The 24,381-nt window shown below is 42.7% G+C and overlaps 2 protein-coding genes across 4 annotated transcripts in view; both read left to right on the top strand.

Moving 5' to 3' along the window:
• Positions 1-15,507, top strand: part of TEC (tec protein tyrosine kinase) — a 146,812-nt gene extending 131,305 nt beyond the window's left edge. For 2 of the 3 annotated variants that reach the window (XM_047719237.1, XM_047719238.1), the window contains 7 exons: positions 3,994-4,068; positions 4,837-5,008; positions 5,131-5,347; positions 9,604-9,668; positions 13,087-13,205; positions 13,289-13,446; positions 14,850-15,507. In XM_047719237.1, the coding sequence (XP_047575193.1) occupies positions 3,994-4,068; positions 4,837-5,008; positions 5,131-5,347; positions 9,604-9,668; positions 13,087-13,205; positions 13,289-13,446; positions 14,850-14,933 (890 nt within the window). In that variant the 3' untranslated portion in view covers positions 14,934-15,507. The remainder of the gene's footprint in view (positions 1-3,993; positions 4,069-4,836; positions 5,009-5,130; positions 5,348-9,603; positions 9,669-13,086; positions 13,206-13,288; positions 13,447-14,849) is intronic. The other variant, XM_047719236.1, reaches the window with a different exon arrangement.
• A 2,346-nt stretch (positions 15,508-17,853) lies between these two features.
• Positions 17,854-24,381, top strand: part of TXK (TXK tyrosine kinase) — a 61,394-nt gene continuing 54,866 nt past the window's right edge. The window contains exon 1 of the mRNA XM_047719234.1: positions 17,854-17,974. Coding sequence (XP_047575190.1) covers positions 17,959-17,974 — 16 coding nt within the window. The 5' untranslated portion in view covers positions 17,854-17,958. The remainder of the gene's footprint in view (positions 17,975-24,381) is intronic.

The following is a 24,381-nucleotide window of genomic DNA, read 5'->3' as shown; positions in this document are numbered from 1 at the left end:
GTAGTAGATCAGAAAGGAACAGAAACCATATACAATAACAGTCACCTTACAGGCAATACAATGGCTGTAAATTCATATCTCTCAATAGTTACCCTGAATGTTAATGGGCTAAATGCCCCAATCAAAAGACACAGGGTATCAGAATGGATAAAAAAACAAAACATCTATATGTTGCCTACAAGAAACTCATTTTAAACCTGAAGACACCTCCAGATTTAAAGTGAGGGGATGGAAAAGAATTTACCATGCTAATGGACATCAGAAGAAAGCAGGAGTGGCAGTCCTTATATCAGATCAATTAGATTTTAAGCCAAAGACTATAATAAGAGATGAGGAAAGACACTATATCATACTCAAAGGATCTCTCCAACAAGAAGATCTAACAATTTTAAATATCTATGCCCCTAACGTGGGAGCAGCCAACTATATAAACCAATTAATAACAAAATCAAAGAAACACATCGACAAGAATACAATAATAGTAGGGGACTTTAACACTCCCCTCACTGAAATGGACAGATCATCCAAGCAAAAGATCAACAAGGAAATAAAGTTACCATGAGGTATGCTGTAATGGAAGAAATAAGGAGTGCTGTTGGGGCTTACGGGAGAGAGATCTGCCTTCCTTCATATTTAGTGCTGTAAGCAACTTACATTAAAGTGTCTAATCTACTTCACCTATTTCTAAAGTAGTTAGTATTCCCAGTTGTTGGCATTTTATTCCATTTTTCCCCAAATTTTTATTTAATTCTAGTTAGTTAACATATGGCATAATAATTGGTTTCAGGAATAGAATTAAGTGGTTCATCACTTACATACAACACCCAGTGTTCATCCTAAGTGCCCTCCTTAATACCCATCACCCATGTAGCTCATCCCCCACCTCCCTCCATCAACCCTCAGTTTGTTCTCTATAATGAAGAATCTTTTTTTTTTTTTTAAGATTTTGTATGTTTATCTGAGAGAGAGAGGGAGAGAGAGCATCGAGTGGGGGAGGAGCAGAGGGAGAGGAAGAAGCAGACTCCCCACTGGCAGGGGGCCTGATGCGGGGCTAGATCCCAGGACTCCAGGATTATGACCCTTGCTGAAGGGAGATGCTCAACCAACTGAGCCCCTCAGGTGCCCCAAGAGTCTCTTATGGTTTGTTTCCCGTCCTCTTTTTTCCTCCCTCCCATATGTTCATCTGTTTTGTTTCTTAAATTCCACAGATGAGTGAAATCATATGGTAGTTGTCTTTCTCTGACTTATTTTGCTTAGCACAATACGCTAGCTCCATCCACATTGTTGCAGATGGCAAGATTTCATTCTTTTTGATGGTTGAGTAATATTTCATTGTTTATATACCACATCTTCTTTATCCATTCATCTGTTGAAGGGCATTTGGGATCTTTCCCTAGTTTGGCTACTGTTGATAATGCTGCTATAAACATTGGGGTTCATGAACCCCTTTGAATCAGTATTTTTGTATCCTTTGTGTAAATACCTACTAGTACAATGGCTAGATTATAAGGCAGAACTCTTTGAGGACCCACACTCTGTTTTCCAGAGTGGCTGTACCAGTTTGTATTCCCACCAACAGTGTAAGAGGGCGTTCCTTTCTTTGACTCCTCACCAACACCTGTTGTTTCCTGTGTTGTTAATTTTAGACTGGTGTTAAGTTCTGACTGGTGTGAGGTGGTATCTCATTGTGGTTTTGATTTGTACTTCCCTGATGCTGAGTGATGTTGAGTATTTTTTCATGTGTCTGTTGGCCATCTGGATGACTTCTTTGGAAAAACGTCTATTTATGTCTTCTGCCATTTCTTAACTGGATTAACATTAAACTAACTGGATTAACATTAAATTAACTGGATTAATTTGTTTTTTGGGTGTTGAGTTGGATAAGTTCTTTATAGATGTTGGCTACTAGCCTTTTATCTGATACAACATTTGCAAATATCTTCTCCCATTCTGTACCTTTTAGTTTTGTTGATTGTTTCCTTTGGTGTCCAGAATATTTTTTTTTAAAGATTTTATTTATTTATTTTGTCAGAGAGAGAGAGCGAGCATAGGCAGACAGAGTGGCAGGCAGAGGCAGAGGGAGAAGCAGGCTCCCCACAGAACAAGGAGCCCGATGTGGGATTCGATCCCAGGACGCTGGGATCATGACCTGAGCTGAAGGCAGCTGCCTAACCAACTGAGCCACCCAGGCGTCCCAGTCCAGAAGATTTTTATCTTGGGCACCTGGATGGCTCAGTCGGTTAAGCATCTGTTTTTGGCTCAGGGCATGATCCCAGGGTCCTAGGATCTAGCCCTGCATTGGTCTCTTTGCTCATCGAAGAGCTTACTTCTCCCTCTTCCTCTGCCTGTGGCTACGCCTACTTGTGTGCTCTCTCTCTCTCTCTCTCTCTCTCTCTGTCAAATAAATAAATAAAAATCTTTAAAAAAAGAAGATTTTTATCTTGATGAGGTCCCAATAGTTCTTTTTTACTTTTCTTTGCCTTGCTTCCGGAGATGTGTCTAGTGAGAAGTTGCTATGGCTAAGGTCAAAGAGGTTGCTTGCTCCCTGTGCTCTCCTCTGGGATTTTGATGGTTTCCATCTCATGTTTAGGTCTTTCATCCACTTTGAATTTATTTTTGTGTAGGGTATAAGAGAGTGGTCCAGTTTCATTCCTCTGTATGTTGTTGTCCTGTTTCCTCAACACCACTTGTTGAAGAAACTTTTTTTTATTGGACATTCCTTCTTGCTTTGTCAAAGATAAGTTGGCCATATAGTTGAGGGTCCATTTTTGGGTTTTCTCTTCTGTTCCATTGATCTGTGTGTCTGTTTCTGTGCCAGTACCATGCTGTCTTGATGATTACAGCTTCGTAATAGAGCTTGAAGTCTGGAATCATGATGCCTCCAGCTTTGCTTTTCTTTTTCTTTTTCTTTTCTTTTTTTGTATAAATTTTATTAGGGTATAATTTATTATACCCTATTATATATAATATATATAACAATATATATTATATATATAATAATATAAAGCATTGCTTTAGCTATTGGGGTCCTGCTGTTGATAGTTTAGAGCCCCATATTTATGCTAAGATTACCAGTATTGAATTATTCAAGGTGAATCACTTTAATTTTTAATAGATTACCATAATTCCCTTTCATAGTTCAGATCATATTGGAAAAGAACATGAAATAATAATTGGTAATAGCTGTTAGAAACTTTTCAACATTTTACTTATATTTTGCCTTTTTAAAGATTGTATTTATTTATTTGAGAGAGAGAGAGAGAGAGAGAGGGAGAGAGAGAGAGAAGCAGACTCCCTACTGAGCAGGGATCCGATGTGGTGCTCGATCCCAGGACAGTAGGATCATGACATTAGCCAAAGGCAGACGCTCAACCAACTGAGCCATCAGGCACCCCACCTTTTAACATTTTAAAAAATGTTTGAGACTACGCTAGCTGAGTACTTGGTAAACACTGCGGTATTGAAAAGGCAATGTTTGCTGAGTGAATAAAAACATATATATGTAAAAAAGTTTTTTATGTCCCATAAAAATATGAAATTGTCAATTCAAAGAACAGGATCATCTTCTTCCTGCCTGCTTTCCTTTCTTTTTATATTTTGTTAGCATAAAGCAGAGTTTTGTATGTACACACAGAGGATGAGTGCTAAATGGACGAATGAATGCCCTTTATACATGAATGTCTAAGTTTAGCGCTTTTCCATGCAGAATGATTAAGAGTGAGTTCAATTTCCGGGTTTCTGGGTGGCTCAGTGGGTTTAGCCTCTGCCTTCGGCTCAGGTCATGGTCCCAGGGTCCTCAGATCAAGCCCCGCATCGGGCTCTCTGCTCCGTGAGGAACCTGCTTCTCCCTCTCTCTCTCTGCCTGTCTCTCTGCCCACTTGTGATCTCTGTCAAATAAATTTAAAAAAAAAATCTTAAAAAAAAGAAAAGAATGAGTTCAATTTAAAAAAAAAAAAAAACAAGTTCAATTCCAATGCTTTCTCTAACTTGCAGGACTTGTCACAAGACTGCGGTACCCAGTCAGTACGAAGGGGAAGAATGCTCCAACCACTGCAGGCTTCAGCTATGGTAACTCATTTTTGTAGTTGCCCTGACTAATTTCCCTTAGAAAAAACATCCGTTACAGCAAGACCAATTGAGATGTTTAGAATTCCACACAGTAGAACTGTTTTTATCATTGTATAGTATGGGTTTTTAGATGATTATACTTGTAGCTATGGAAACCCTAGATTTTCTGCTTTCATCCTTATTTATAATTTGGCGGGAAACTTTCTCTTAGTGAAAAATAAACATTACCGTGTTATTTCTACAATAAATCAAATCCTTTTCTGGCTCTCAGCAGCTTGATTGGTTACTTACAGAAAGTAAGGATGGAGGTAATAAAGAAGACCTCCAACTTGACTTTGTTGCTTCTAGCCAAAGCCTTTTAAACAGAAGATTAAATTCTTTCCAACCTGATATAATTGAAGTGGCGGGGAAGGAGGGGAGGAACGACAACAAACCAGGGGGAAGAATAGTAAAGGAGAAAGTATTCGATTTTGGTTTTTTCTGAGTCTCTTTAAGCTCTATTATTATTGGCTCATTATTCAGCATCTTCTGGCCTTCTCTTGTTCACTTCGGTTATATTCTGATGGCTTCGTAGGGACGGAGTACGTCCTCCCCAGGGGATGGAAAGTCACCTTTTGCAGTTTGGGTGTAGGTGGCAAGTCTGTTCTATGTTTTACCATATTATCCTGTGACTTTGACATTGACCTTGGTTGTTGCTTCTCTGTTTCCCACTGATGGATACTGCGTTCTCCTTATTAAATGTTATTGCTTCCCCGCTCTGTCTCACAGAAAAATGGGAGATCAATCCCTCAGAGCTGACCTTTATGAGGGAACTGGGGAGCGGACTGTTTGGAGTGGTGAGGCTGGGCAAGTGGAGGGCTCAGTACAAAGTGGCAATCAAAGCCATTAGGGAAGGTGCCATGTGCGAGGAAGACTTTATAGAAGAAGCTAAAGTGATGATGTAAGTTACCCTGTTCTTTCTGGTTCCTCTTTTTGCATTAAAAAGTAGCCTCCCACCAGCCAATAGCCCCGCAGGCTTCTTTTCCTATGGTAACTATGTGTATGCATGACTTCTCCCCCCAGGAAGCTGACACACCCGAAGCTAGTACAGCTGTACGGTGTATGCACCCAGCAGAAACCGATTTACATTGTTACTGAGTTCATGGAGAGGGGCTGTCTTCTGAATTTCCTCCGACAGAGACAAGGTCATTTTAGTCGAGATGTGCTGCTGAGCATGTGTCAAGATGTGTGTGAAGGCATGGACTACCTGGAGAGAAACAGCTTCATCCACAGAGATCTGGTAATCCCGACCACCCGCATTTCCCATTCACTGGCCAAATTCCTTTGTAACATCGGGGCAGCAAATGAGCAATGATGAATTAATATCCGATTTCTGTCTCAACGGTGCTTCACCGTTATCTTTAAACTTGGTAAATTTAACTTGCCTCGTAATTGTAACAGAAAACTCCTGATCACATCTGATACATGTAATGCATAATTACATAGGCAATTGCATTAGTAATACGTAACTACCTAGGTCATTGTTTCTAAGCAACTTACTATATATTAACTATTTGATCTCCATAAGAATCTCATGTGAGAGCTAGTCACAACAGTCTTTCAGACCATTGTTATCTGATAGATAAGAAAATTAGCTTTAGGGGCGCCTGGGTGGCTCAGTGGGTTAAGCCGCTGCCTTCTGCTCAGGTCATGATCTCGGAGTCCTGGGATCGAGTCCCGCATCGGGCTCTCTGCTCAGCAGGGAGCCTGCTTCCTCCTGTCTCTCTGCCTGCCTCTCTGCCTGCTTGTGATCTCTCTCTGTCAAATAAATAAATAAAATCTTAAAAAAAAAAAAAAAAGAAAATTAGCTTTAGAGAAGGGAAATGACTGGTCAGGTGATAAATGGGGAAGTTAAGGGTTGACTCCTCCTTTCACTAAATCCTACACTCTTTTCCACCTCACATGATGTAAGCAGAAGTTATAACAGAAATTCTTGGTTTATTTTCCCGATTTCTGAAGTCACTGGGAAACCATGGAGGCCCACATTAATGCCTGAAAATACTAGAAAAGGGAATCTATCATTGGTTCTAAAATATTGTGATGGAGACACTTCTTAATTTTTCCCCTCCCCTACTCTGTCTCCCTGTCTCCCCCAATTTTTTCTTTTCTTTTTCTTTTCTGCTTGTTTTTCTCAAATATGTCTATTTTCAGCACGAAGACAGAACTGTCAGTTTCTGTTAAACCTTGAAGATGATTCTTTTACCAAAAAGCTTGTGATTCTCTACCTGGGACTTTTTTCCATGTTTTAATTTTAACTTTCTTGTCATAAAGCATGGATTCATGTCATCTGGAATAGCAGCAAAGCATTAAAAAAAAATCAAATAATCACTTTAAGCAGGCATTGCTTTTATAGGAATTTAACATATATCAACTCATAGAATCATTATAATAACCCTAAGAAGTAGGTATAGTTATTATTCTCACTTTACAGATGAGGAAACTGAGATATATATATATATATAGTAGAATAAAATTACTGACTAGTAGTCAAGTCTACTGTGGAGTCAGGATTTGAACCCGGGGAATTTGGCCCTAGAGTCCACACTATAGCTACTGTGTGCTGCGATCTTCAGACTTGGGGCATAATAAAGAACTGATGTGACTTGACTTTCAGTTGTGTTTTAGGGTAGTTATCTAATCTCTCTTGGGTTCTTTTTCTACATCTATAAATTGTGGGTGGGTTATAATATTGGTTTACTCACAAGACTGTTCCCCACTCTCCCAGCTTTACTGAGCCATAATTGACAAAATTGCATGTATTGAAAGTAAAGAACATCATGACTTGAGATATGTATACAATATGAAATGATTATCAAAGTCAAGTTAATTATATCCATACCTCACATGCAGGGAGAATGCTTAAGGTGTGCTCCCTTAGTAAACTGCAAGGAAGCAAAGAAGTATTATTAATTATAGTTATCATGCTATCCTTCAGATCCTCAGAACATACTGAGTTCTACATTTTTTTTTTAAAGATTCCATATACAGGGCACCTGGGTGGCTCAGTGAGTTAAAGCCTCTGCCTTCAGCTCAGGTCATGATCTCAGGGTCCTGGGATCGAGCCCTGCATCAGGCTCTCTGCTCAGCAGGGAGCCGGCTTCCTCCTCTTTCTCTGCCAGCCTCTCTGCCTACTTGTGATCTCTGTCTGTCAAATAAATAAATAAAATCTTTTAAAAAAATTTGTAAAGATTCCATATACAAAGGATATCATAGAGTATTTGTCTTTCCGTCGGGCTTCTTTCGTTTAGCATAATGCCCTCCAGGTTCATCCGTGTTGTCACAACGACAAGATTTTTTTTTATGGCTGAATAATATGGCACTGTATAGATATACGACATCATCTTTATGCGCTCATCATTGATGGACAGTTAATTATTTCGTAGCTTGGCTATTGTTGGTAATGCTCCTATGAATATGGGAGTTCAGACATCTCTTTGAGGTACTGATTTCATTTCTTTTTCTTTTCTTTTTTTTTAAAGATTTTATTTATTTATTTGACAGAGATCACATGTAGGCAGAGAGGCAGGCAGCGAGAGAGGAGGAAGTAGGCTCCCTGCTGAGCAGAGAGCCTGATGCGGGACTCGATCCCAGGAGCCCAAGATCATGACCTGAGCCGAAGGCAGCGGCTTAACCCACTGAGCCACCCAGGCGCCCCCATTTCTTTTTCTATATATAGTGGGAAGTGGAATTGCTGGATCATATGGCAGTTCTACTTTTAATTTTTTGAGTAAACTCTGGCTTGTTTTCCATAATGGCTATAGCAATTTACATCCCACAAATAGTATACAAGGGTTCCCCTTCCTCCACTTTTTCTTTCTTGACAACTTTTGTCCTCTCTTGTGTTTTTGGTAATAGCCATCCTGACAGGTGTGAGGTGACATCTCATTGTGGTTTTGATTTGCATTTACGTAATGATAATGATGTTGAACACCTTTTCGTGGACCTGTGGCCATTTGTGGGTTTTTTTTTTTTTTTTTTAATTGTATATTCAGGTTCTTTGCTCCTTTTAAAAATTGGATTATTTGCTTTTTTGGTATTGAGTTGTAAGAGTTCTTTATGTATTTTATATATTAGCTCTTTATCAGATGTGTGGTTTTACAAATCATTTTTCCTATTCTGTAGTTTCCCTCTTTATTTTGTTGATTGTTTCCTTTGCTTTGCAAAGGTTTTTATTCTAAATAGACCAATTATCTATTTTTGGTTTTGTTGCTTGTGCTTTTGGCGTCATATCCAAAAATTCACCAGTGAAGCCATCTGGCCCCAGGCTTTTCCTTTACAAGACCGTTTTAAAGATTGCATTACGTGACTGGGGCAAAGGACTCTGTATGGTACATGTGATATGGATAACATTCATTATTGTTATTATGCTCAGTGATGGTAAAGAACATCTCTGTCATTTTGAAAGTTGTGAACTAAGCATCTTCCTCTTTTTCTGAACTTTCAAAACTGATGAAAATCGAATGCCTACATGAGTAGGCTACATCTGTCCACACAGACCATATCTTGGTGAAAGCAATTTTGATAATTTTATGCTTATGATATTGACATTACTGTGGTAGGTTTGTGTCACCCCTGAAGGAAAGATTCTGACGCTCCTATCTTTTGGGCAAAGAATGCTGTTGACCATGACGTGAAGTAATAATGAGGTATCCCTATAGGAAGATGGGGGCAAATCGGGGAACTTTAGAAGAGACTCTTAAAATATATTCAGCAGAAATAATCTCATATGAGTGGAATTGCCACATACAGAGAATAAAATGCTAGAAATGTCAGGGAAAAAATGCACCTTAGCCCTTACGTTGTGGCATTAAAAATATTACCATGTTTTCCTTCTGAGAAATACTATGTCTTTTTCCCAAACTGTTTTCTTGAATCTTGTGCTAAGAACGGGCAAGAAAATATAATTTAAATAATTCAGAATTATATTTGACCAATTCCATATGACATATCACAATATACTGGAAACATTATAAAAGACAAGGTGACCTATGTTACACATGGCTGTTTTGTTCTGTTTTGTTTTGTTTTTTGGCTGAAATTGGGATGACCAATCACTGAGCAAAGCTCTTGGGTCAAACATCGGTTACCTATCACTTTGATTATTGTGTGTTATTAAATTCACCTAATGAGAACCTGGATTAAGGACTTCGAGAGATGTTGTCTTTATCAATAAGAAAATCTGACAGTTTATTAAGAATAGAAATGGGAGAGGAAGAAAGTAGTTTGACCTTCTTAGCCTTCGTTTAGGAATGACAGTTGGCAAAGTTATGTAATCGTGCCTTAATTGCACATATGACTTTCTGACCTCTCTTTCTACTCATTTTTTCAAATATATGTTGGAGACATTTCCACAGAAATAAACCCAATTTATAAAAAGACATTTCCACCTTCTGTAAATGTTGACTGGGTTATATTAAATTTAACGTAAACAGAATTTATATTTTTCTACTTTATAAAACTTTGTAACTAATACACCATTGAAATGTTGTTTTCCAGGCTGCCAGAAATTGCCTAGTTAATGAGGCTGGAATTGTAAAAGTATCAGATTTTGGAATGGCCAGGTAAGGCTGAGTCTATGTAAATATTTTCTATAAATTCCAGGTTTAATTAATATGTACCTCTGAAGGTCCAGAAAGCCTGACTTTTTTGTTTTTTGCAGTTGGTGTCAACTTCTTTTCCTAAAGCTTATTGAAGAGCTGTTTTTAAACCACATCTTTTGTTCTATTAGCAAAATATTTGTAGTATCCATCATTTTCAAAGGAAGACTAATTGATTTTTCTGCTTCTTAGTGTGCTTTTGATGGAAGGCAGTAAAATAAGTTAGATTATGTTTTGAAAAGTTTCCTTGCTGAATCGATCTGTTTTACTGTTATTGTGTGCTTTTTCCCAGGTGACAAATTGTTGGGAAATTATGACTGCTTTATGCTTTATTATGTGGCATCAGATGATAGTCCCATCAGCTTGTAGAATCAATAAGCATGGGGGCGGGGCGTGCCTGGGTGGCTCAGTCATTATGCATCTGCCTTCAGCTCAGGTCATGACCCGAGGGTCCTGGGATCGAGCCCCGCATGGGGTCACTGATCAACCGAATCCTGCTTCTCCCTCTCCCACTCCCCCTGCTTGTGTTCACTTTCATGCTGTGTCTCTCTCTGTCAAATAAATAAATAAAATCTTAAAAATCTTAGAAAAAAAAGAATCAATAAGCATGGGAGTAATCTGCAGTGATGAAGTAGAAAGGAAATCTTGTTAGTGGTTCTGAAATAAATAAATTCATTAAAAAACAAAGTATACATCGTGATGTTAGTTATTCTGTCCACTAGGTGGGAGTACAGCCTGTTAAAGATTCTACTTTCATTTCTCCCTGGCCTGGGTTAGATTTCTAGAGTCTTTTGTTTTCACAGAAAAGCGTTTAGGGGTAAAGTTCTTAGAATACCCAGTCTGTTGTGTTTTTATTCTCTTAATTTTTGTAATTTTAATAGAGTGTTAGACAAGACCTTTAAAAAGTATTGTTTGTCCTTTCCCTCCTCTGCGTCCGTTCACTCATCCATATGTCCATCCTTAAAAATATGAGGTGCTGGGATGCCTGGGTGGCTCAGACGGTTAAGCCTCTGCCTTCGGCTCAGGTCATGATCTCAGGGTCCTGGGATTGAGCCCCGAGTTGGGCTCTCTGCTCAGCGGGGAGCCTGCTTCCCCTTCTCTCTCTCTGCCTGCCTTTCTCCTCCTTGTGACCTCTATCTGTCAAATAAATAAATAAAATCTTAAAAAAAAAAAATGAGGTGCCTACTATGTACCAGGGTGTTAGGTTGAACGACAGCAGGAATAAGGCATATGAGCCCCCGCCGTACACAGCTCATATTCAGGAGGAGAGAGAGAAAGACCTGAGAGCATCAAAAAGAGGAAAACAAAGTGATGTGACCAAGCGGCAGTCAGTGCACCAAAGCCTCAGGCCCACATATGACCCAACACTTTTTTTGTTCAGCTTGTAAGCCAACAGTGGTTTTCCAATTTTTTTTTTTTTAAATTTGATTTATTTTTTTGAGAGAGAGAGAGAGAGAGGGCAACAGAGATAGCAAGAGAAAGCTCAAGGAGGGAGAAGAGGGAGAAGCAGGCTCCCCTCTGAGCAGGGAGCCCAAAGTGGGTCTTGATCCCATAACCCTAGAATCACCTGAGCCAAAGGCAGTCGCTTAACTGACAGAGCCACACAGGTGCCCCTGGTTTTCCAATTTTTAAATGGTTGGCAAAAAGTAAAAGAATTTTAGGACACATGAAAAATATCTGAAATTTGGGGTGCCTGGGTGGCTCAGTCGTTAAGCATCTGCCTTTGGCTCAGGTCATGACCCTAGAGTCCCGGGAGTGAGCCCCACATTGGGCTCCCTGCTCAGCAGGGAGCCTGCTTCTCCCCCTCCTGATCTCCTCTCTCAGTGTCTCTTTCTCTCTGTCAAATAAATAAATAAAATCTTAAAAAAAAAATCTGAAATTCAAATGTCTGTGTCTGTAAATACTGGGACACAGCCTCACTCATGATGTGTTGTCTATGGCCACTTTCACACAATGAAGGCAGAGTTGGACAGTGGTGACAGACTGTATGGCCTGAAAAGTAGATTATCTTGTCCTTATTCATCATCTTGTCCTTTACAGACAAAATGTGCTTCCCCCTAAGCTAGAGGTCATGTGGGGCTGGGGAGGTGGGTGGGCCCTGAGTATAGCACAGATGCGGTGATGCTCGCTACGTCCAGGGCTCTGGAAGACATCTTGGAGACTGGAATATTTGGATAGAGACCAGAAAGCCCGAAGCAACCAACGAGGTGGAGATCTGAGGATAAAATATCCCAGGGGGAAGAAACAGTGGGTATGAAAGCTTGAAATCTGGGACAAGCCCGGGTCACCTCAGCACCAGGTCACACAGGCTGGGTTTAGCTCATCGTGAAAGCAGGACTGCTGCCTGTTTGGGCAGAACTTACCCTGTGCTCGTCATGTGCTTTTTGTGAAGATGTTCCTCTGACAGGCAGTCCTTCCGTTTCCCATGCTGGATTTTTATACATCTGGCTTTCAGAAAATCTGTGCTTTTGCCTCATCCCCTCTGGAACACTCAGACCCCCTGACGGACAGGCACGTTGATCCCACTCACAGTGGCTTGTTCCCATGCACCAGGGGAAGTTGGTGCGATTATATGACTGCATTCTCACAGCTTTTAGAAATTAGCTTTATGTGTTCATATACTACGCAAGCACATTTCTCTTGTAAATACGTATGGAGCACATTACAGAAAGGGCCGCAGTCTCCATCTCTACCTCTCGGATCCAGGGTACTCCCCAGAGGTAGTCAAAGTTCTCAGGCTGTGTGTGTCCTTCTAGAAGGACGTAAGTATGTGTGCATAGCAAAAATTACAGAGTATCGTTTTGAGTGTGTGTGTGTGTGTGTGTGTGTGTGCGTGAGGGAGGGATGTCATGGTATATAAATCCATACTCCTCCATTTACATCTGTCATTTTGCAATTTGCTTTTTTCACTTGCTGTGGGTTTAAATTGTACCCCGTGGACTCGTGGGGGCCACGAGCGCATGTGCCTCCAAACGCTCTGCACCACTTCCTTTAGAGCAGCTCTGCTTTAGATGTTTTACGTGTGAGGCCTTTGGGTTACATTTTGTTTAAAGAACAGAATTGCTTACCAAAAAAAAAAAAACAAAACAAAAACAAAAAACCTTCGCCAACTCTTTTATTGTGTCCTGCCTCTATTGCCTCATAAAAAAGAAAAACACACAGAAAAACGGAAGTGCAGCTACGAATGTTACCATGTATCCCTCTCAAGCTGCGAGGAAGATGGAAATCACCAGGCGTGGCCACGGAGGCAAACATTTAGCTTCAACCGGATGCTCGTTGGACTTCAGTCAACTGTGTTTTTGATTCTAAGAGGGGGGAAAAAAGGTAAAGAACATGTAGATCGTAACCCAGAGGTGTAAACCTGTGGCGTGTCTTCCTTTAGGTATGTTCTGGACGATCAATACACAAGTTCTTCCGGTGCGAAATTTCCAGTGAAGTGGTGTCCACCTGAGGTGTTTAACTACAGTCGCTTTAGTAGCAAATCGGATGTCTGGTCATTTGGTAAGAACACGGTCCATTTTCCCCCAGCTCTAATCTGAACCGGAAGTGGATGCATCCTTTGGTGATCCTTTATCCTTTTCTAGGTGTTTTAATGTGGGAAATATTCACTGAAGGCAAAATGCCTTTCGAGAAAAACACCAACTACGAAGTGGTAACCATGGTTACACGGGGCCACCGACTCTACAGGCCGAAGCTGGCATCCAAACATGTGTACGAGGTGATGCTGAGGTGTTGGCAGGAGGTAAAAAAAAATGTTGTGCTTTCCTTCTGAATCTTGAAAACACTTAGGGATCTGGGCTTGGTGGATTAATCGTGCGTGGTCTCTACAGCCTAGGGAGTTAGTGCATGTGTTACACGATTTCAAACTAGCTAGAACACCACCCTCTCAAGTCAGTTCCAAATAATGGGAAGAAAAAGGTGAAGAAGCGGAAAATGATAATAATTAGGATCATAGGGACGCCTGGGTGGCTCAGTTGGTTAAGCAGCTGCCTTCGGCTCAGGTCATGATCCCAGCGTCCTGGGATCGAGTCCCACATCGGGCCCCTTGCTCGTCAGGGAACCTGCTTCTCCCTCTGCCTCTGCCTGCCATTCTGTCTGCCTGTGCTCGCTCGCTCTCCCTCTCTCTCTCTGACAAATAAATAAATAAAATCTTTAAAAAAAATAATAATAATTAGGATCATAAATTCAGGCTGCCATCCCACTCCCAAGCGGAAATCCTGTCACGGTTGCCTGAGTCCGGGCTGCGGGGAATGCGTCCTGAGAAGCAGCTCTTCTCTCACTGGACTACTTGTAGTGTTGAATTATTACGCTTTCACCAGAGGGGGTTTCTTTCACCAAGCCTCAACTTCCCCCAGATCTCTTGACTCACAGTCTTTGGAAGTTTTCCTTCCCGGTGTATTGAAATGTCACCTTGTAGAAAAGATGAGACACCATAATAATTTTTGAAAGTTAATAATATTAGCTCATGTGTATTGTGTGATAGGCAATGTACTAAGTGCTTTAGATATACTTCTCAAAACAACCTTTAGAGGCGCAGAGATTTTTACTATAACCACTTTGTGGATGAGGAGACCAGGACTCCTGAAGTTGGCACTTGCCCAAGGCCATGTTGCTACAGAGAAGCAGAGCCCATGCTCTTGGTCTCTTGCAGTAATGTCTCCAAAGGAACACAGATTGGGGTGGGAGAGGCCTGGGCAGGAAGTGTTGCTGGGGGTGGGAGAGGACAGCGTGAGAAAAGCAAGGTGGTGGTAATGAGTGTGGTGTGTGTACAGGAGGGTAGAGATTGGTCTGATGGAGCAGAGAGCCCACGTGAGGGTTTTGTGGGAAATGAGATAGAGTAGCAAGAGGATGGGAGAGGGCAGGTTATAGAGGGCACTGCAAATTAGCAAGACTTGATTTTGCAGGCAATAAAGAGCCCTGTTAGATTCTTGAATGGAGACACAAAAGGAATGTTATGGAAAGGTGTGTCCACCAACAGTACATGAGGGTGAGGGTAGACCCATTTGGAGACACCTGAGTGTTCAAGTCCCAAAACAAGAAGGAGTGCCTTGCACTTGTGTGCTATGTTATGTGAATTTGAATGTGAGAAATTATTTTGGGATTGGATTCTGGAACCCACAGCTTCTCTTTGATTTTTAATTGTAGAAACCAGAGGGAAGGCCTTCCTTTGAAGATTTGCTGCGTACAATAGATGAACTTGTTGAGTATGAAGAAACTTCTGGAAGATGAGTGGTATTTTGACCCATGGCTTCCAGATTCCAAAGCATGAGGAAGAAATGGCACTTTGTGGCTGACTTCCAATTTATTTAGCACTTGGACATGTAGACAGTTTTACTTACAAAGCGGAAAAACCTAAAGCGTTTGCCTCTAGACCAGTCCTAGCTCTGGGACTGAATCTTTTAGGTTATGGAAATGTTGCCTGAGAGATGGTGATTAAAAACACTCACTTTTTTCCATCCCACAAATACTTGAGTGCCCACCACGTGCTAGATATGATGCCCAGACCCCAAGGTTTTCCCATTTTAGGGGTGTATGTGGGGCCATGTTGGCTGATGTCCGTGGAAGGTCAGGATATTTGGGAAGGGAAAGGGAATTAGAGCCTTTTTCCTGCAACCTTTCTCTTTCCTTTGGCTTCTACAGAAATCTGGGCCTGAGGCATTGTCTAGAATGTGGGTTCTGGATGAATCAGAAACCCATCTTGGATAAGTACCCCTCTTCTGTTTTGAAAACATCTGTTTTCAAGACTGCCATTAGTATTACATTAAAAAATATTTGTATGCTGTATATATTGTAAATATATATAATATATAAAGGTATATATTTATAAGAAACATGTGTTGTCTTTTATTTAAAAATTTTAATTCGGTAACGTTTGGACTTACCTTTTTAGGACTAGGGACTATGCCTTGCAGCTGTCAGTTTCTCCTCCCCTGGAGATCAAATATTCCTTACTGAAGAGAAGAAAGTCTGGACCTTTCTACCATTAATGCCTCCTTCCCACATAGGCAGGCATGTTTGGGAGTGCCTGTCTAATTTAAACCCCCAACCAGGCCTATTTGGGCGGAGTGACTCTGCCCATGTTATCCGTCACTAATTGGAGTCAGGTAAAAATGGAACTGGGGCAGGGCGCCTGGGTGACTCAGTCGGTTATAAGCGTTCACTTTCGGCTCAGGTCATAATCCCAGGGTGCTGGGATCGAGTCCCGCATCATGCTTCCTGCCCAGCAGGGTGTCTACCTCTCCTTCTCTGTCTGCTTCTCCCCCCACTCATACTTTTCTATCTCTTGCTCTCAAATAAATAAATAAAGATTGAACTAGAAGCCATTAATGACTTTCTACATCTTCAGAATCTGCCCCAAGACACAGATGCTATGAGTGGGGGTGCTGGGCTCTGGGGCAGAATGGTGAGGTGACATTCACGACAGAGCCCGCCCCCACTGCAAGCAAGACCCAGGGGCAAGCGCAAATTCTGGCAGAGACCAGGACAAATGGAGAGCCTGGTGTGTAGAGCTGTCTCCAGATGGTGTTCGGGAGATCTGGTTGTACTTGGGTTCCTGGATCCGTGAGATTGTCTGGAAAAGCCTCGTGGTAGACCCTAAGTTCAAGTTTATTTGAGTGCGTTTCTGACTGTTCTGACAATCTCTGACCAAGACACCAGCTGAGCTGGAAACTTCATTTCTCATGAGCCCAGGAGAAACAGTCTGTGTTATCAATATGACAGGCCATGTATTGCCGCACACCTTTTTTTTGTTTTTGGAGTTTTGTGTTTTTGATATTATGAGGGTAGAAAGCTGAGGCACATACAACACAGGGCCTTTCTGTAGGAGTTTCAACTGCTCTGGGCACTACCATGGTGTCCCCCGGGCCACAGGTGCCGTGGGAACACAGAGCTGTCCAGTTGGCTGCCCTGAGCGGTGCCTCCCTAGGACCCTGGAGAACCATCTCTTTCCTTCTGGTCTGTCCATCCACGGAAAGCTATCTTCTATCCTTCCTTCTCCTCCTTATAATGGAAACAAAACAAAACAAAACAAAACCCACCTTGAGTCTCGTCACAGTCTGTTTGCCACCTTCCTCCTTATCTTCCTGTTTAACCGTACCCGCATCTTACACACACACCACCTTTTAACCGAACTGTAGCTCATTCAAGGAGTTGGTCATACTCGTCATACTTGAGTGTGAGTGCTGTCGATTATATATATATCTTTCTCCTTCACCTTGACTCCTCCCACACCCCCCCGGTCCTGTCCCATACTTCCCTTTTCACCTGGAGCAGCTGTATTCAAAGTGCTGGGTGGTACTGAAGAAAAGTGAGGACGAAGTATAGTTCTTGTACTCATTGTTGTGCATACTTTTGATGTGGAGAATGCGACGGATGCTCCCTGGCAACATTTGGGAACATCTCCTTCAAAAAAATCTTTACGTTTTTCACCAAAACGTAGCAGAAGGCTTTGTACAAAAGCACAAGGAAGGCAAAAAGTGAAGTAAAAATAGAAGAATCCACCCAGAACGCTTAAAGAGATCTTAATCTATAAAGCAGGAAATAGGAAGGGCAACGTGCACATGCTATGTGTTCATTAGAATTGTTCCCTTTAGTTTTAATTTTTGGTTATATTTTCCAAAGGGATGACATGAAACTCCTAAATACATTTTTTAAAAAAAAATCTATGTTGCTTTTGTATTTCTCAGCTAGGGCTCAGTCACCGTTGAGGTATATTATCGAATTGGCTTTCTATCCCCACAGAAAAAAAAAAAAAAAATGAAGTTTCATAATATGGTCCTTGAAGTGTCAGTCCTGAGTGGGAGGACAGAACATTCTAAAATTTATGCTCCAATACCTAGAATCGAATTCTGCTTCTACCACTAACTGTGTCCCTCGTTCTATCTGCGGATCGGTTTCCTTCTCTGTCCAGAGAGGGCAGTTTGATTAAATGATTTTTGAGGTCTCTTGCATGAAAATTTTGTGACTTCTTGAAAATGGTGTTTGCTGGAGTCACCCACACAGTTTGGAATGAGGAACCAAGGGCAGCCGCCTTCAGAGATCTGGATGGAGATTACTGAGCTTGCTTATATAGGCCATTGGGTTGTCATTCACACACTTCTCTGAGGTTTTTAGAACAGGAAAATAGGTGGGGTTAACTCTGCTCGTGAGAAACACCTCGGGCGAGCTATGATTTCAGTTAAAAGATGTGTTTTTGTGACTGGAGCATCGCTGAAGAACTGAAGGCTGTTTGGTGTGCTCCCTGCAGAGTCACGCCATGATTCTTTCCACCTGTAAGTAAGATGGCTTCGTCCTTCCTCTCCAGGGCTGGTTCGGGGCATGTTACTTAACTCTTAAACGCCAGAGGATGGCACGATGCTTGTGAAACTTTCAGGAGAGTTTCCCCAGGTGTTGTGATGGGGTTTTGTGTGTTATTCAAACCACCATTGTAGTGATGTAATGTTGGCAAATGCTCAGCGTGGAGAGGGCAAAGGGAAACAAAACAGTGTCCTTAATTCGATGTGTGTGCATGGAAATGCAGTTTGAAAAGTGTTTGTTTGTAGGGCCATATGGAATGTGAAGAGCTCCTAGCCGAAGGCTGGGAGACCCAAGTTTCAGCTCCCGGATTTGCTTTTGGTGGTTAACCTTTGGCCAATTCTTGTGTTGGGTCCTTATCTACAAAATGGTACCCTGTCTCTGCTCACCGCCAGCAAGATAGCATAAACATTAGCTAAAAATGACACGTCCTTCATGATCTTAATTTTGGAGTTGCTCTGGAACACTGTTAAGGTCCACATACAATTTTGAAAATGCTTATTAATTCAGCTCTATGAGGGCCTTATACACAAAATATCGTTAAAACGCAAGGAAGGAAAATACTGTCTTTGAATTTAATTCTGGATGACTAGAGGACCCAGTTTTAGCAAAGCCCAGTCATACCAGATTAAAGCCATCAAGATGAACTAACAAAGTTTTTTGCATTTCTGATTTTTCAGTGGCAAAAGGAAACACTGGTGGCAATTTGTCAATGTCACCTGCTTAAGCCATATCACCTCCCAGGACCCAACGCTTGATGGTAGAATCTGTAAAAAATACACCAGGCTATTCCAGTTGTACTGACCTGAATATAATTTACAGTCTTGATCCCCTCATAGACGAAATGGGGCTGCCCGTTATCAGAAATACAGATTTAACCTGAGCCCAAGCAGAAAGAGCTAAGAAGCAACATTTTGTGTCTCCCACCACCCCCTGATGATAGAACGAAGGTGAGCGGCGACTTAATAACCTTTTTATTAAAAGCTGTGTGAGCATCTGTACCTCATTTCTCCTGAGGTTAGGACCAGAGAAAAGACTGTAAATTTTAACAGGAAAGATTTGGTTATATATAAAATAAATAACGACGAGGGTTGAGACAGGATTAGTTTGCCCAAGGGATTAGATGAGAGACCCCCTCTCAGTGGGGCTATTGTGAGGGTCCTTCTGGCTGGCCTGGAAGGGCATGGATTTGATGAACATTCACCATCTCTTCCAGCTCCTGGTAATTTGTTCCATGTAACTATACCCTGTTTATTTCTGCCGTAAACCCCCCCGTAGACATGGCTCTATTTGCTTCTGGGTAAAACACTTGTGTTTACCGTTGATGAAAGAAAACCAAGAGGTGCCTCCAGGTGTATTCCTGCTCATCAAAAAGTGTCTGTATGTGTTTGCCAAGCCAGAGTAATTTGCCAAGTATGTTTGTTGTTTTAAGAGCTGTCATAGAAGTCTCGCCTGATAGGCTGCTGTAGCGGGAGGAGAGCATGGAGAAGGTGAGATATTGGTCGGACTGCGTGGTGGGGAGAGCCTGAGTGAGGTATTAGAGCGCTGCTCCCGTGAAGTTTAATTTGTGAAACATCACTGGGTATGGTCAAGATTCCTACCCACTAACTGTGGTCCTGAGGACAGACCCAGCCCAGTAGAGTTATTTAGAGGACAAAGCCCAGGGAGAACTAGGATTTTGAGAAACTCCCCTTTTCCTTCCCCTCCACCTCATTTTTACCTGATTTCTCTGCCTTTCTTTTCTTCCCAATTTATGAAGTAGAAGGGGAAAAAATGATGTATATGAATGATTCTTAAATCTTAGTGTGCCTGAAGCATGGATGGGATACTGACAAAAATGGTCGATTTCCAGACTCCCCTCCATAGTTAGATCTGAGGGTCAGGTTTGCACACCTGATTCCATGGCCTTTTAGGGCCCCTATTTTTGAAAACCCCTCTCATTCCTTGTATTTGATTTCTACACCAACCCTACTAAGTTACTATTTCTGTCTTTACTATTTTTTTTAAGATTTTTTTTAATTTATTTGACAGACAGAAATCACAAGTAGGCAGAGAAGCAGGCAGAGAGAGAGAGAGGAGGAGGAGGAAGCAGGTTCTCTGCTGAGCAGAGACCGACGTGGGGCTCGATCCCAGGACCCTGGGATCATGACCTGAGCCGAAGGCAGAGGCTTAACCCACTGAGCCACCCAGATGTCCCTTTACTATTATTATTAATATGAAGATAAAGAGGGCAGCTGCATAGCGACCTCTAAGATGGGCCCCAGTGGTGTCCACCTCCCGGTGTTCACCCCCTTGTGCAATCCCTCTCCTTGGGTCTGAATCGGACCTAGTAACTCACTTCTCATGAATAGAAGGTGATAAAAGTGGTAGAGTGTCTTCTCCAAGGTGAGGTTGTCTAAGGACGGTGGCTTCTGACTTTGTGCTCTTGGGCTGGGTCTTGGGTTACCGGCTGCCGTGCCGTGAGCGTTCTCAGGTGGCCTGTGGAGGATCCCCGTCATGAGGAATGAACGTTGGCACCATGGCCTGCCGACAGCCATGAAAGCGAACGTGGAAGTGGATCGACTCAGCTTGACTCCAGTTTCATGAGCTTCATGAATTTCTCCACCTTTAACTCTAAGCACCCAGCTAAGCCAAGCCTGGGCTCCCGACTCACAGCAATGGTGAGATAATAATAATTTGTTTCCAACAACAGATGATGAATTCGGCGGCCAAAGCAGGTAGAACCATTGGACCAAATCAAACATGGCCACTTCTACCATTATTTTGCCTCCTGTTGGAGTTGTTCCCCTTGATCGAAAATAGAGAATTTCCTCGTGTTACCATGAACACAAGCAGATCTGTCTTTTGTTTTTAAATAACTTTGATCTCCCCGTTCCTGCCTAAAGTCTGTCGTAATAACGATAAGGGTAACGACCAGGGGGTGATGACATCTGTGAGTTTCCCTGGCTCCCAGCTGAGACTGCCCTGCTGTTCCTCCGGGAAGCCCACCGGCCGGCGCCATCTGTGCGCTTCCTGCCACTGAGGGTCAGCGGACTCAGCTTCCGGCACAAGTGCCAACCCTGTCAGTAGTTCCCGGCGCTGAGCACGTCATATCACGAGCTGGCTCCATGTCTTGGGTGTGATATTTGTGAACTTGTCACGAATTAGGAGGTCACAGACATCAGTCTTCTAGAAAATTCTGCCCTGAGACCTGGGGGCAGAACGGAGTTGTCTGCAAGACACCCAGTCTGCCTCACATCAGCTCATTCCTGGGGGAAAAATCAATCTTCTTACACAGAGCAAGCAATGGCTTCAAGATGCAAGAATATTTGGTGCCTGGACGGGGGGCGGCGGGGGGGGTGCCCTGGCCAAGGCTGGGGTCAGGTGTGCGGTCTTCAGAGAGGCTCTGCCCTCCCTCGCAGCATCCTTTACTCCCTGGACACCATCTCCCCTGCTGCCCAGAACCCCACCCAGCTTCTGAGGCTTCTAGAGTCTCCTTACTCCTTCCCCACACCCACTGCCCCTTCAGGCCCCAGCCTGGCCAAGTACCACCAAATGTATCAGTTGACTGTCCTAGGAGCTGGGAACTTGTGTTCTGTTAGTGACCCATGGATCCCCTAGAAGTAGCTCTTCCTCTTACTTTAAGGTAAGACTCAAGATGATGTCAAAAACAGTTTGGGGTTTGACATAGGGTTAACTTCTTTTGTCAATACAAGCGATACAATACAATACAATACTAACCTCTCCGGTGACTATCCTCTCTTAGAAGCAGGTACATTTTAAAATCAAAAGGAAACACCCTGGAGTCTGCTTCTAGAATTCCTCTTAGAAGGAGAGTCTTTTTAATATCAAGGGGAAGTGTATACACAAGGCAAGGATAATTTAATAGCTCAAAAATATAGAGGGCATACACTCAGAAAAAAGGATAGCTTTCTAAATTGAATAAACATTTCTTTGAAAAACTCAGTGTCTTACTTCTTCCCTCCCTCCTTCCTTCCCGTCCTCCCTCCTGTCTATCCTTCCTTCTTCCTTCCCTCTTTCCTCCCTCCTCACCCCACTGCTGTGGATTCTTGATTCAGCGAAACTTTTCTGAAACCTGATCAGAGGTAGAATTTCACGCTAAAGGAAAGCTAGCTGTGTGTCACCCTTCCCAGGTGACATTAGTTAAGTCAATTAAAATGTATTTGATTTTAAAAGGCCCTTAAGAAACAGATCTCCTGGGGGGAATTTACGATCATCATGAGGAAGTTTCATCTTTCTGGGAATTTCTGGGAACAATGGCACCTAGCTTACAGTGAACATCGAATCCATCACTCAGAGCCATTTCCCCAAAGCCACAGGCTTTCGTTTTCCTCCGCGCCCTTCAGCTGCAGACGCAGCTGCCACCAGAATTCCTCACCTTAAAACCACAGCCTGGGACATGTGGGTTGGGCGACTCAACTAGCGCGCCCCTAGGTTCAAGACAGCTCTCGAGACCGAGCCAGTTATTTTAAGTTTTCAAATAAAAAGCAGCCGCCATCTGCCAGTGATGACCAAATTCAGAAGGAATAAATTTCACTTGAGGCTCTGATTCAGAATGAAACAGTGACGTCGGACATGCCGGGGGATGAAGGTGAGGTTATGCTGATGTAAACCTCAGAACACTAGAAACGGAGGGAAGGCCACCAACTTTGCTTCCCAGAGGGCTGGGACCACAGCTTTGCATCCGACAGGTGTTTGGGAGCTGGGGAAGGCGACCTTGGAGCTGTTCTGAGAAATGGTGCTTCTCACATTTGCTCCCTTCCAGTGCCCCCTGGTGGAAGCCTGTCCCCCGACAGCCCCGTTGTGGCCACCCACCCCCGTCTGGAGGCACCAGGAGCATTGTGCCGGGGAGACAAGGGGGGAAAGAAAGGATTCCCAGGAAGGAACACGAACCCCAGCTCAAAGGGGAGGTTGGACTGCCTTATCCATGAAAGATGTGTCATTCCTAAAGGTCACAGGGATTACACCAGGACGCGGTGCCCTTTTCCTGATTTGCAGGGACCTGGGATATAATTAAAGATACTTGCCGGGGGAATAAGATCAGCGCAGGCGTAAGCCTGGGAGAGGAAGCACGGCTGGCTCCTTCCTGAGATAATCCTCAACCCTTGCAGCGGGCAAATAGTCATTGCCCATCTCTGGGGCATTTTAGTCTCTCTGGCAGGGGCCTTTGATATGCACGAGCTTCTGCCTAAACCGGGAATTTTCCAAAGTTTTCTCTCTGCAGGTTAATTTCTCTGCAAAGCATGGCTTCTAGAATCCCAGGTTGCATACGGAAGTGACTCTCCATTTGTTCACTGACCTCGAAAACCTGGGTGAAGCTGTGAATCAAAAACGACCACAGATCTAATAATTACAGATATCTGCTCCGGAGGGAATCGAAATTTCAGTCTATAAATAAAGATGCCTAGTGGCTTGAAAAGTCATGCCAAATGAGGGAACACCACGGAACTAATCGGCGTTCACACACACACACATTTTTTTTTTTTCATTTACCGAACAATTATTTCTTGGGTAGCAACTTGCTGGGCAGAAGGGATGGAATGGTGAACAAGGCAGAGGTTGGCCTTCCAGCCCACAGCTGCTCCTGGTCTTCCGGGGAGAAGAAAAACCTTCTCATACTTAAATCAGTGGCAGCATAGGTCTGTGCCTTTGCTACTGAACCAGGAAAAATAAGTATTTTTGAAAACACTGATTCCGAAATCGTAGACTGCAGAAGAGAGCAGAGATCACCCTGGGGATATTTTGGGGTTTATAATCTACTCATTGGGCTTGTAGTCCTACAGGTGAGTAGGGGAAGGCCTTTTCCTAGTGCCTAGATATCTTTCCCACCTGCTGAGTGATACCAGCAATTCCTTCTGGAAGGTTCTGTGTATTTAAATTTAAGGTATTGTGATAGGTAATTTTATGGGACACCTTGGCTGAGTCATGTTGCCCAGCTGTTTGATCAACATAATTCTGGATGTTTCTGTGAAAGGGTTTGGGGGATGAGGATTTAAATCAAGATTTAAATCAGTGGTCTTTGAGTAAACAGATTACTCTTCACAATGTTGGTGGGCTTTGCCCAATCAGTTGAAGGCCTTAAGAGAATAGAGCCTGACCTCACCTGAGCGAGAGGAATTCCTCCAGCAGCCTGCCTTTGGACCTGAACACAACTCTTCCCTGAGTCTCCATCCTGCCAACCCACCCCATTAGATTTTGGACCTGCCAGTTCCCACAGTCTTATGAACCAATTCCTTAAAATCAGTCTCTCTCTTCTCCTCAATATAGGGGTCATGCTTATAAACATGAAAATGCCTTCCAAAGAAGGACTACAGTGTAACATGTTTCCTACTGTATCTGTTTATGATATCATTGATACCTTACCAACAGTAAGTTTCAGAGCCTC

The sequence above is a fragment of the Lutra lutra genome, chromosome 2, assembly GCF_902655055.1.
Source record: "Lutra lutra chromosome 2, mLutLut1.2, whole genome shotgun sequence".
NCBI classification, from domain to species: domain Eukaryota; kingdom Metazoa; phylum Chordata; class Mammalia; order Carnivora; family Mustelidae; genus Lutra; species Lutra lutra.
Note: the sequence above shows the minus strand (reverse complement) of the source record. Positions and strands in the feature narration are given on the sequence as shown.